Genomic DNA, 14,159 nt, shown 5'->3' on the forward strand with positions numbered 1-14,159 from the left:
AATCATTACCCATCGGGGCCTCAACATTAACACTGGACCGGGCCCGAGGCCTGTGGTTTTATTGTCGGGCCAGTAAACTTACAAAGCGACCAGCCTGATGGTCTTGTATTTTCCGTTTGAATATTCATACCTCTTTTTGTAACTTTGTGAAGAAATATTGACTTTGAAAGAGATAATTATCTTTCTATGCTCTTTCAAGAGTATCAAAGTACACAAGGCACATAAACACAAATGAAATAGATCTTCTCCAAGTGCTTGTTCAACTCATTTTAAATCTGTTCTTGTTAAATAAATTCTGGTCCAGTAAAGATTTTGAGCCACAAGCCCTGTGGTCTTGTGGATGCGGTTCTCCCTAATTGCTAATTCAAACCTTGGCCCATGTAGAACCTTAATTGGTTGAGTTGTTTCCTGAAATCTAGAGGATTTGACACGTCGTCATCTTGAAAACACAACTTTTACCGATGCAAGGTATATAAATGATAATCATTCTAAAAATGTATGTGGCAATAAAAACCTTTGGTCAGAAGCCTACAGCAGCATTTAATAGTATAAAGCATTTTGAGAAACTATTCACTTCAAAGTAAAGTGGTGTTGCAAAAAGAAAAAATGTTATCCCCCAAAATTTGAATATGAGAACGTTACTGCTTACAGATTGTGTGTTTCTAGTAGGAATTACTCTTCCTGCCCGGACATATGCGCAAAAAAACCAAAGGTACTTTGCCTTTGAATGATGCTCCATTAAACGCGAATTCGCTTTCACACCCTCGCTTCAACATGCCCCACTTGAAGGCAGTGGACACTATTGGTAATTGTCAAAGACTAGCCTTCACAGTTGGTGTATCTCAACATATGCATCAAATAACAACCCTGTGAAAATTTCAGCTAAATTGGTTGTGGAAGTTGCGAGATAATAATGAAAGGAAAAAACACCCATGTCACACGAAGTTGTGTGTTTTTAGATGGTTGATTTTGAGACTCAAGTTCTAAATCTGAGATCTCAAAATCAAATTCGTGGAAAATTACTTCTTTCTCGAAAACTACTCCACTTCAGAGGGAGCCGTTTCTCACGATGTTTTATACTACCAATCTCTTTGCATTACTCATTACCAAGTAAGGTTTTATGCTAATAATTATTTTGAGTAATAACCATTAGTGTCCACTGCCTTTAAATGATGCTCCATTAAACGCGAATTCGCTTCCACACCCTCGCTTCAACATGCCCCACTTAAAGCAATGTTTATATCACAATTCTACCAGTTCACCATAATGTGTGATTTAAACCACCCTACTTGCCTCCCTGCGTGCCTCCCTGCGTCCAGCCTCTTGTTGCGTTTGACCTACATAATCTGACTGTACAGTGGGGCCAACTGGTAGAATTCTGATGTGAACACAGATCTGTGTTGACGTCAGAATTCTACCAGTTCTTTCAAATGTGTGATTTATACCACCCTGCTTGCCTCTCTGAGTCCAGCGTCTTGCGTTCGACCTAAATATTCTGACTGTAAACCTAGTTCTTGATCCAGTACTACCTTGAACCAGAACACAAGATTGAAACTGTGGGAGTGTGGTTGAGAAAGGTTGCAGACCAAGTGAGGGGCGTTGAGTGAGAAGGGGTTGAATGGGTAATAAGAGGATGATGGTTTGCACTGTCAGTGTTCTGCCTTAATGCGCAAGCTAGTGCTCATACACACAATTTGCATGCCGATACGCGCACATTTTGGCTGGTACAAATCACAAGTAATCATAAATAATTAAAAAAAAAAAAAACATTAAGAGAAAACCTAAGAATGCTCCAGATTGAACAGTAGGACTTTTGAAACCAAGATGAACAATAAGTAGGAAGCATTCCGAAGACCTTTTTATAGTGTGCTTTGGCCAAACATCCAAACTTTGGGTCCAGAATGCCCCACACTTGTGAAAAATGCACATAAAAGAACCCATTAACACTTACACCTACAATATAAGAGAAGGGGTTTGCGCCGGTGTTTCTGGCAGTGTCTGCTGATGCTCTTTAGCAACTTGTGAGCCCTTCAAGGTGCTACATAAATAGGTCTCACAATTTTTAAATTTCAAAAACCTGTCTTAAAGCCCTTGGACACTTTCGGTAAAAAGTTTTTTCCAAAGACCCACACTTCATGTATCACAACCTATGAAATAAACTTGTGAAAATTTGGGCTCAATCGGTCATCGGAGTCGGGAGAAAATAACGGGGAAAACACACCCTTGTTTTCGTTTGTTTCGTCGTGTCATGCCATGTGTTTAAAATAAATCCGTAATTCTCGACAACGAGAATTGATAATTGTTTTAATGTTTTCTCGAAGAGTAAAGCATTTCATGGAATAATATTTCAAGATAAGTCTTTCACCATTACCTTCTGTAGACCCTGTAAGTTATTTGTAAATCTGTGAATTTTTTATTTTTTTCCTGTGCCGAAAGTGTATAATGGCTTTAAATGTCTCTTTTTGTTAAACTGCCATGAGTACGTTATTGGCAGATATGTGCACTATATAAGACTCTGTATTTTTATATTTTTAGTTATCTTTATGATCAATTATTTGAAAACAACCCTCTCAAAATTCAATTTGATTATTCTGTTGCTACCCACAACACTTACTGCTCCTATACTATGATGCCATCCCATAAAGCGAGATGCAATAAATCTGATTATTACAGTTTAACCATGTAGGTATTTCTACCTCCATGCTTTAACATTGCTCAACAGGACAAAACAAAAATTGAATTAAATTTTGTAAAATGATGAGGACTGAGCATGTAGAAGACATAAAACAAACAGAGTGTACCTTTGTACATCCATACTTCATATCACCTTTCATTAGTGTGTGGAATAGTTCTAAACCATCCATCCAGGTATTTACATAGCATTGTTTATCAAAGAAGAAGCTAGCCTTACCGGATGGACGTTTAATTAATTGCCGAGGGGACTTGTGAGGTTGGGGGTAGATAGCTGTGAGAATGGACTAGCGGGGAGGATAGTGGCTTGCTTGACGTCATTCTATTTTTTTTTATATCATGAAACATGTTAAAGAGAAGTGGTCACCTCAATGTAGTGTAGTCAGTTTTGCAGGGATGAGACAGTCAGACTTTTATCTGATTTCAGACTTTTTAAAAGCCCGCCTGGTAACAAAACTGTTGTATTTTCTCAAAATGTATGAAGTCGTGCTATTTGATGTACTTCTGTAGCACTGGGGATACTGTTTCCAAACACTTGGAATCTATAAATCCACAGGTGGAAATGCTTTTATATAAATGTTACTCCTAAGATCTGGATCCCACTTTCAGACCTTTTTTGTCAGCAGTGACTCTCACCCCTTGTTTTGGAGGTCTTTGTTTTAAGAGTACCTTCACCACAAATGTTTTACTTGTCACTGCCACCTGCCTTCCCCTTCACCCCCCCCCCCCACCTTCCCCTCACCCCCTTTAATATAATAATAATAATAACTTTCGATTTATATAGCGCCTAATAACTAACACTTAATTCTCTAAGCGCTTTACATTAGTGCCCTGGTCATAGGGCCAATAACATCCCTTTTTAATGTTTCTCAGCTCCCTTGGGAGTATACAACCTGGGCAACAGTTTATATCGGTCCAAAGGCTTTTTCATTCACAATATCAACCTCTACCATGTCTACCCTCGCAGGTACCCATTTATTCCCCTGGGTAAAGAGAAGCAATTATAGTAAAGTATCTTGCTCAAGGACACAAGTGTCACGACCGGGATTCGAACCCACACTCCGGTGAATTAGCACCAGAACTTGAATTCGATGCTCTTAACCACTCGGCCATGACACTACACCATTTTGCATTTTGACTCCAATCAAAGCTGTTGTTTCAGGTTTCGAAATTTCACTTGGTAAGATAATGAGATAATTATTCAACCAATGTTTACATAAACCAATGTTCAGACAACTTTACAAGAGGACGCTGTTACTTTACACGCTTCATCTCTAACCTTGTCAAATGATAAGTGTTTTTGACAAAAGAGTTTAATTTTGTGAGTGGTTTTATATGACCGGTTGATTTTCTATTATCAGACGGTGGAGAGGTTATTACTGTTTGATAGAAAATCTCTCTCGCTTGTCATCTTGGCTCACAACTTTAATGATTGGATACTCAAAAATGTGGGAAATGAATGGCTGTGCAGAACAGATGAATGAGTGACATATTGCCCAGTGTGATGTTATACCTGTAGTTTCATTTCAGTATAAATAATAAATACCGTAGGCATAAAAAGTATAGATTTTTAACATTTCAATCAATTTAAAAAAAAGTTGAACTGAGTGAATTAGTGACATTACCCATAGTTATCTCAGCATAAATAATAAATAAAGGCACAACAAATTAAGATTTTTAAATTTAAGTATTATGTTTTTTGGGGGTTGAAAAGTTTAACTTAGTCATTATGTAAATCATTTCAAATATGTAGTATATGAACCACAAGGGAAACTGTTCATTTTAAATCGATTTTGGATTGGGAAAAAAAAAGAGGGCAAATTGACTAAATTGGGATTTTGAACTTGGGACTTTCGGATTGACAGCCACCCTAACTCTAATCTTCTGCCATTTTACCCATTATCTGCTGTATACTCTCAACTACTCCCAACCATTCAAAATTCAACTGTGTTTCATTTGTAGGAAAGGTTTGCGGTAGCACCATGTGTAAATCTCTTTTGACTAAAGTTGGTTCGGAAACGAACCAGTGGTTGTATTTGTTTGTATTTGATTGAATGATCAAACTGTACATGGGATCAGGCAGCTGTTTGACACTGAGTTATTAAAGGTGTTGCATTTGTGTTAAGGTGGGGAAGAATCCTTGTAAATCGCTCGAGAGAGTTGCAAGTACATCGGGCCTTGAACTTCCCTCTTAAAGGGGCACGGCAATTTACCTCTGGTAAGGGGCACTGCAATGAGGAATATGTAAGTTTGTATTGGAACTTTGCAAAGGGCACCACATCAAAGGGGACCATGGCAGTTGCTTGTGTGTGCTGTGGATTATTTTGAGGCCTGGTACACATTACATGTACGTACATGTAGGAGACCCGGTTAAATTGATCGTCATTGATTGGCATTTTACAGGTACAAAAATCTTCCGGATGTTTCTGGATTTATGGATTTTTTTCACTTCAAAATATGTGGTCTCAGAGTTTAGTGTGAAATTGATATAAAATTTGTGGTAGGCTGTGGGGAATACCTGTCAAATACCATCACAATTTTATGATCTCCCTAGTGATGATCGGCAACCTTCATAAAAGAAGTTTTCCATAAAAATGAAACTTCTCAAACTTAAGTCAGTGTTAATGAAGCCAATATTTAAATGATATATTTGTATGATTTTGACACAAGCAATGAATAATTTATACTAAGTCTATATATTTACAAGATATGTCCAAGAAAGTTTGTGAATTAAACTGATAATTTCTTAAATAAATAAGCCTCGAGATTTGAGACTTAAAACCAAATTAAGACTTTTTATGTCTGCCTCGTAAAAGAACAACAATGAATAAACTTAAACTCAGTCTAAATATTCACAGGATGTATGTCATTTCTTAGAATGTTTGTGAATTAAACTGATGACGTCCGAAAGAAATAAGCCACGAGATTTTAAGAAAAGAGATGAGAGATTGGAGACTTTAAACGTAAATTAAGATTTTTTTTATGTCTGCCTGGTGTTAAAACAGCTGTTATTTTCTTCCGAAGCAAAGAAATCTCGCTCTTTGATCTATAGCATTGAGTATACTATTCCTAGAACCTTATTGCAATCTGTATCTCATTGGGTTAGAAACAGGTGGAAATCATTTCAACATACCTCCTAAAGATTTTGATTTTAATCGCGGACCTGTACGTCAGAAACATCACTTGCCTCCGCAAACACCATTAATTAAAACTGTTTTCTTTGTAATTATATGCAAATGTTAATTTAGCAATTACACTGCATGGCACTCCTTGTTAGATAAGCACGTCACATATTTAACCCGCTGTTTGTTAATTAAAATCCAAGTTGTTTGTGTCCGCTTGTAATGTAATTAAATTGTTCTTTTTTTAATATTTGTTTTGGAGTTTGTTTTGCTGTAGGAGCTTTGTGGATGAGACAACAAGTTTTGTGATTGACATGAGTTAGGCCAAACAAAAATTTAAAAACACTTGATCGTCTCCGCCTGCATCCTTTTTTGTTTTTACTTTTTTTTTAATTTTCGATTTTTGTAAGAAATAAAAATCCATTCGTTTAAACGGACTGGCCAAGTAGCTTTTCCCAGAATCTGACGTGATGCTCTCAAATATGTGTAACTGTCCGTTTCATAAAACTATATTAGTGAATGCCTACCAGATAGCAGCAAATATTTTAGTGTAATAATCCGACCCTGTAAACAGGGGTCCTCATGCAACAAATAGACATCAAATAAGTTTGCAGTGTTTCAAACTGAAGAATTTATGGTTTGTTTGATTTGAAATACGAAGCGGCCATTTTGGGGGAAAAAATAATAATAATAAAGAAAAAGGCCCTCATCCTCCTCTTTTTGGAAAAATCCGGACGATCAACTGGTATTTTTTATTATTTGGCCTTATAGAGACTGTGCCAGTCTCACGCATAATACAGCATTAGTAAAATCCATACATAAAAATAGCAAGAAGAAAATATGGTAATTTTAAAGTCCAGTGCTCTAGACTTGCACTAGTTGCCATCGTCCCTTTAAAAGTAACCTTTTTTAAAGATTGCAAATTTTTCCTCGAATCCATCCTGATTAATTTCAATTGGTTTATTTGTATTGGTCGTCAAACATTACTTGCCTACCCCTTAAGCTCTCCCCGCCCACTTGCTAAGAAAATCCTGAGAAATTAGGGATTAAAACGGAGAAAATCGGTTTGGATGAAGGAGGAGGAGGAGGAGGACTCTGAGTTGCCTGGGAGCAACCGTAGAGTTGTCGTCTTAGTGTGCTTAAAGGCAGTGGACACTATTGGTAATTACTCAAAATAATTCTTAGCACAAAATGTTACTTTTTAACGAGTAATGGAGAGAGGTTGATAGTATAACATGGTGTGAGAATTAGCTACCTCTGAAATGATGTAGTTTTCGAGAAAGAAGTAATTTTCCACAAATTTGGTTTCGAGACCTCAGATTTAGAGTTTGAGGTCTCAAAATCAAGCATCTGAAAGCGCACAACTTCATGTGACAAGGGTGTTTTTTCTTTCATTATTATCTCGCAACTTTGATGACCAATTGAGCTCAAATTTTCACAGGTTTGTTATTTTATGCATATGTTGAGATACAGCAAGTGAGAAAACTGGTCTTTGACAATTACCACAATACCTTTAAATGTATGTGTAATTCCCGAAGGGATTTGAAGAAAATCGCAGCTTGGGAATGCAAGATTATAAAGAAGGCTCTGAGAGTGAAAGCTTGAAGTAAACTAGTCAACAATTCATGAAAGTAAATCTCTGTGTAGGCTTAGTTGTCAAAATGTTTACACATTTAGAATACATATTACATGGGTTTATCTTGAAAAGTTTTGTTTTTGTTTTGCATTCCTGTAATGAGATTCCAAATAAGAGAAAACATTAAAACAAGTAGAAAGTAGATATTATAGTCCAAAAGTCTTACAAATTAATCTCTTTAAAGACATTGGACACTATTGGTAATTGTCAAAGACCAGTCTTCTCTCTTGGTGTATCTCAACATTATGCACAAAATAACAAACCTGTGAAAATTTGAGCTCAATTAGTAGTCAAAGTTGCGAGATAATAATGAAGGAAAAAACACTCTTGTCACACGAAGTTGTGTGCTTTCAGATGCTTGATTGGAAGACCTCAAAATCTAATTCTGAGGTCTCGAAATCAAATTCGTGGTAAATTACTTCTTTCTCAAAAACTACGTTACTTCAGAGGGAGCTGTTTCTCACAACGTTTTATACCACCAACCTCTCCCCATTACTCATAACCAAGTAAGGTTTTATGCTAATAATTAATTTGAGTAATTACCAATAGTTTCCAATGCCTTTAATCTGTAGACTTATTACAAAATAATATAAAACTACTTTTTTGGGGGGGCAAACGGCTCCCTTGTCTGTGGACTCAATCAAGGATTTGGAAAAAGCGTGTCCAGATTTTCTGAAAATTTCAAACTTGGTGTCCAAATTGTTCACTTACAATACATTTACAGGTAAATGAGAGATAAAAAATGGGTGTCCAAATTTCAAAACAGGGTGTCCAAAAGACACACAGACATCCCACTGACTAACAATATGGACCCAATTTATTTTGAGTAATAAAACATTCACATTTATATATATTTTTTTTTAAATAAATATTTCATTACATCTGACTTGAACTTTGAAGACTCTCCACTATGTTCTCTATGCCATTTCTTTAAATGGCTCTCGATCTCCCTCTGGACCGCATTTACATAAAGTAAGAAAAGTACAAGTGTATTTCAGGCATCAAGTTCAAGGTATAGGATTACACGATGCCCGACAGGACGACTCCCGATTCTGTCCTCGCTACGTTCCATTTACCCAAGCAGATTTCTCCTGACTGTGATTGGATTGCAGTGTTAGAGGCCAAGTTATAGGTTTCGTACCAAGCCAGCCCTTGAAAATGCCACAGGACCACTGCCTCTCCCAAAGTTATGGATATTTTTTAAGAGCTGAGAATAAGTGAACCCTTTTCTAAAAGCTTTGAGAATTTGTTGTGTATAATATTTTTCTTGTAATGAAATCAAAGAAGCCACTGAAGCTACGTTTCATTTACCTTGGCAGATTTCTTGTGACTGTGATGTATTTCAGTGTTAGAGGCCAACTTATAGGTTTCGTAGCAACTCCCAAACCCGCCCTTAAAAATGGCCCAGTAGCCCTGTCGCACTCATAGTTAAGAATTTTTTTAATAAAGAATTAAGTACTAAGTGAACCCTTTTCTGTGTAATTTTATATTTCGTTTTCATTCTGAAAGGTTAGTGAATTGGAAATTGAATGATCTCTTTTTTGTTTTGAATTTTGTTCAAGTATCCCTGTCTCCCCAAAGGTCATGGATTTTTTTTTTTTTTTAAGAATTTAAAATTAAATGAACCTTTTTCAGTTTAGATTTTTAATTTTATTTTTATTATTTTGAAAGCTTAGAGAAGTTTGTTTTGATTGTAATGAAATCCAGGAAGCCTGAGAAGTGTCTTGAACACACTTCAACCAAACTGCCCGTAGATTACATTGACGAGAAGATATTAAAGAAAATTCAGTTTTGACCGTGGAAGGAAAACCACACTGAGGGGAAGCTCAAGTAGTCAACATGATAGGAACTGAAAACTCAGAACTTTAGCCAGGATTCTCCCCATGCTCAAGGTAGCGTATTGAGGAAATACGCACAATGCCTGTGCTGACAGGCGCAAATTTTGGCTGATGATTTTTTTCCACTATTGCACAATATGGCCTTTAAATCCAAGATAAACACATTTATCTAGTAAAAAACATTTCAAGACCTTGTTTCAATTCAGCCTGCTTCTGCCAAACATTAAAAAAATTGGGTCCAGAATGCCCCACAATTTTGAAAAACCGTTGGTAAACCCTGTATGTACAAGGTTCTGGTCCGTGGTGGGATTCGAACCAGGGTCCACAGAGGTGAAAGGCAGAGAAGAAACGACTTAGCCAACTTGAAATGCTATCCAAGTCCGCCGTCACAGTCACCAGACTGAAAATGGTTCAAGATGAAATCAGAGAATTATTAGATTGATTAACGGAAAGAAATGCAACCACTTCACACACGATTGATTTCAGGTTAAAAGATGATTATAATAATGGTAGCTTGCCTTCTTCATGACACCCCGAGACAAACTATGACGTCAAGAAGCACTTCCGCTTGGAAGAAGGGTGTTAGTGGTTGCCGTGACGAGATAAACAGGAACTAAAACATTTGAGTATCTCTTGGCGACTAGAAACACCTGTGTTGAACCTCTCTCCATCTCCCCCTAGAGATTGCCACACAGCCTCGGGAGGAAAACATTCTTAGCTTTGCTTCCTAGAAGGGGGGGGGGGGGGGAATCAAGCAGACGTAATAAATGCCAGGTTGAACGACTTAGTAGACTTCCTCTCTCTCTCTTGGTTTGATGTTTTTGTTTCGCCGGCCATAACTCTCTTGATGTCCTTTTTTGTTGTTTTGATTGTAAATATTGTCCATTATCCGTTGTTTCTGCTTGAGTTGATGTTGAAGATGTTAGAGTTGTGATTACGCTTTCGGGGGTGTGAACTAAATTCAGAATAGATGTGAGATGTAACTTTGATTTTAATTGAACAATCCTGCCATTTGTAATGTCTGAGAAAGTTGAGTGGATTGGCACAACAATTAAATTGAAGTAATTTAAGAAAACAATTATTATCTATTTATTTCAACTATTACTTACAGTGGTTTAATTTTGTTGACTAAGTTTACTTTCTGAAATGTTTATTTGTAATTTTGTATTTTCTTTCCCGTTGTATTGCAGCAGATATATCAGGAGATTAAAAATGTTGACATTTAATGTGAAATGTGGAAATTCTAAGTGCCTTGATGCCCTAGGGGTGTGATAAAGAGCGATATATTACTATTATTAAATTTTATCAGCGACCTAGCATCGGCCATTAGTGGAACAGTGGATTCAACTTCACCCTCATACACATGAGTCTGCCAGTTTCTTCTGACTCTGTCTTATAAGAATCTTAAGACATCACTTCAAATTATTTTTCTCTTTCTTTGTTTCGATAGAGCTGGGAAGAAGCAGGTTACATTCAAAGTTCATCCTGACTTGATTAAGATGACCCCAGCAGAGGTCGCTGGAGCTGCAGGTAAGAATCAAAATCTATCAAATTACAATAAAAATGAAATTCCATAAAAATTACATAGTTGGGACTGTTGCCCCACTAAGGAATTTCTCTGCTTTTAAAGACACTGGACACGTTTTGGTAATTTTCATAGACCAGTCTTCTCACTTGGTGTATCTCAACATATGCATGAAATAACAAACCTGTGAAAATTTGAGCTCAATTGGTCGTCAAAGTTGCGAGAGAATAATGGAAGAAAAATTTCCCTTGTCGCACAAGTTGTGTGCTTTCAGATGCTTGAATTCGAGACGTCAGCTGAGGTCTCAAATTCAATGTAAATATTTTAGTGAGAAATTACTTCTTTTTCAAAAACAACATTTAAGTAATTACAAATAGTGTCCAGTGGCTTTAATACTGGGGTTCTGGCCTTCATTACCCTGCACTCAAGCCCTAGTTGCCCCCTTAAAAAACTGTTAGGTTCAAATATATACCGAGGAATGATTCAGAGACTGTAGGTAAGAATCAAAGTATCTCAAATCTATCAAATTTCCATGGTAACACGCTTGTACCTTAAACCCCTCGCTAAGAGACAAAGCTACTTCAAGGTTGAGACTAATAAGCAGACGAGCATTTGATGTTAAACCTGAAATCCCGTGGCGTGCTGTGTTGAAGTAAGTGTGAAATCTAATCAATGGTGGATCAGTAGGCTACGTAAAAATCTTCAAGAATAAAGGACAACTTTGCTTGAAATCCATTAAAAGTATTCCTGTGAATGAAATCAGAAATAGTTTCCTGAAGATGGAGAAAATGTCCTGACCTAGAAAAGAGGTTAATCCTCAAAAAGTGATATTTAAGTAGACTGTTGTCATTGTGTGGTACAAAGTGCCCACTTAATCTTCAAAAATATGCGTTTCAATTTTCTTTTTTTTTATTAATTAAAAAAAAAAAACAGGCTCAAAGATGAACCACTCATCATAGATAGGCACTTATGGACAATTCTGTTGGAACTCCATTTAAAGAATTCCCGTGATCAAAAGCAGAAAACAGTTTCCTACAGGATGGAGACAATCTCCTGACCTAGAAAAGAGGATGGTCCACAATATTTGACATTTGAATAGGCTGTTGTTATCGTTGTGGTACAAATTGCTTATTTAGTCTTCAAAAATATACTTTGAATTTGAGCTATTGTGACGTGTGGGTGTTGTAGATGGGAACAAAAAAAATCTTTAAAAAATTGGTTAATAAAAAATAAAAACACTGTCTAGTAGAGGAACCAGTTATAAAAGAAAACAGTACTTAAAACCTAAAAGAAGATCTAAAAAATTACTTCATCTTGAGACCCTTTTCTCAGAACTGAACTAACAAGTCATCTTACAAGCAATATTGCACAGTTCCGGTGTTTGTTAATTTATGTTTTATTAGTCTTGACTTATTATGCTTGATTTAAAAATTCACTTTCACCACTCTCGAGAGAATTAAAACTGCAGTCCTGTTCCCACATGACCGTCCTTTCAGCTCATTAGCAAATCCTTTCAAAGATCGCAAACTAACGACGAACTCTCAGGAAGTGACCGTACCACGGCCTGACATTAAAGGGAATGTGTATACGTTTAGTAATTACTCTTAAAATGAATGGCAATAAAAACTTTTGGTTAGAAGCCCACAGTGACGTTTGATAGTATAAAGCCTGGTTCATTCTTCCTGCGAATGCTAGGCAAATTTTGATGTCACATACACATAGCTGTTTTCGCAGCGAATGTCTCGCAGGAGTGGAGCACATTTCAGCTGATGGAAATTATTCGTTGCAAATTTGTGTCGTGAAAAATTTGTATCCCACTCGCATTCACAGGAAGTATGAACCAGGCTTCAAGCACTACGAGAACAATTTCACTTTGAAGATATCTGGTTATGTAAAAAGTAAACAGTTCCCCCCCCCCCCCCCAAATTTGAATCTGAGACTGCGTAACGTTTCTCAGATTGTGTATTTCGTATTGGGGAGCATTCTTCCCGCAAGGACACAATTATTCGCTTATCTTTTTTACCGATTTCTCAAAAACACGACCACCTTTAGCTAAATTAACAATTGTCAGGATCGAACAGTTCCAAAAATCAAAGGTATTCTTCGCCTTAAAGGAGTTAGTAAGGAGCAGACACTCCAGAGGGGTTACTATGGTTACCTGAGATAACCTGACGGGGGTGATGGAGCCACTGGGGAGGAAGGTGGAGACTGATTGTCTGGAGTCGATTGGTTGAACTTTGACCTTTGAGTTCAGGGAAGGGGGGTCGGGTGGTGTGTGTGTGTGTTAGGGATAAACAACATCTTCGGCTTCATTATAATGGAATGGACAGGGCTCGAATTTGGGAGAAAAATCCCCAAGACTGCAGGGCTGGTAGCTCAGAATGTTTACTGGACAAGAAATGCTTGTACAAGACCAGAATCAAAATGAGAAGAAAAAAAACTTCTGGAGTCCTGACAAAATGTATTTCATATTGTACTAGGACACTTGTAAGAGAAGATTTATCTCATCTGTCTACAATGTGGATATTAAGTATTATACATCATTACTCAATCTAATTGAACAGGTTTTTTTCTGAGTTGAAAGTAAACATTTGAACATGATTTGTTTCTGTTGCAAGATATTATTACACAGTGAGTTATTGAGTTATTGTTTGTTATTCAGTTAAACAAATTTTAAAAACCAAGCCCATCAGACTGGTCATAAGTTTACTGGCCCCACATTAAAACCACTTACCTCGGGCCTGCAATCCAGTGTATTGCATGCCCTGATGTATCATAAGGAACATTAAGTTGACCCTACCTGGGCCTAACTCAGCTCAAGAAGTTGGGACCACGGGTTTTCGCAATCTTAGAAACTCGTTTTTGACATCCAGGTCGGTCTCTGATGTGGAACATAATAGTGGAACTGGATCCTCTGCTGTTTGTTATTGGTCCATAAATCAGAACAGTTATTCCGAACTATATAACTCAGTACCCAAGAGCAGAGAGATTCGAGATTTAAATTAGCCTGTTAGAACTGAATGCAAGATGCTGGCTGGATTGTGTACACTGCCAGGGCCCAATTTAATAGAGCTGCTAAGCAGGAAATTTTGCTTAAACAAATTCCTGTTAAGCAGATATTTTAGCAGGTATCAGTCAATTTGAGTGCATGGTATTTTGGCTGGTAACCTTACTTTGGTAGGCATAATTTTGTTGTGCTTAGCTTATTTTTGTGCTTAACAGTTGTTTGACAGTGAGCTCTGATTTAAATAAAACGTTTACGCCCATCTTCATATAGAATGAACATGTCACATTTTGATCAGAAACAATTGTCCTCTTACTATATCTTTGTGTGTGTCGTGTCTGCC

General features: G+C 37.0%; 1 protein-coding gene across 1 annotated transcript in view; it reads left to right on the top strand.

The window, feature by feature from the left end:
- LOC139948757 (receptor-type tyrosine-protein phosphatase N2-like) overlaps positions 1-14,159 on the top strand; it is a 182,431-nt gene that overhangs the window by 46,357 nt on the left and 121,915 nt on the right. The window contains exon 10 of the mRNA XM_071947070.1: positions 10,738-10,817. Coding sequence (XP_071803171.1) covers positions 10,738-10,817 — 80 coding nt within the window. The remainder of the gene's footprint in view (positions 1-10,737; positions 10,818-14,159) is intronic.

The sequence above is a fragment of the Asterias amurensis genome, chromosome 16 (assembly GCF_032118995.1).
Source record: "Asterias amurensis chromosome 16, ASM3211899v1".
In the NCBI taxonomy this organism is placed as follows: Eukaryota; Metazoa; Echinodermata; class Asteroidea; order Forcipulatida; family Asteriidae; genus Asterias; species Asterias amurensis.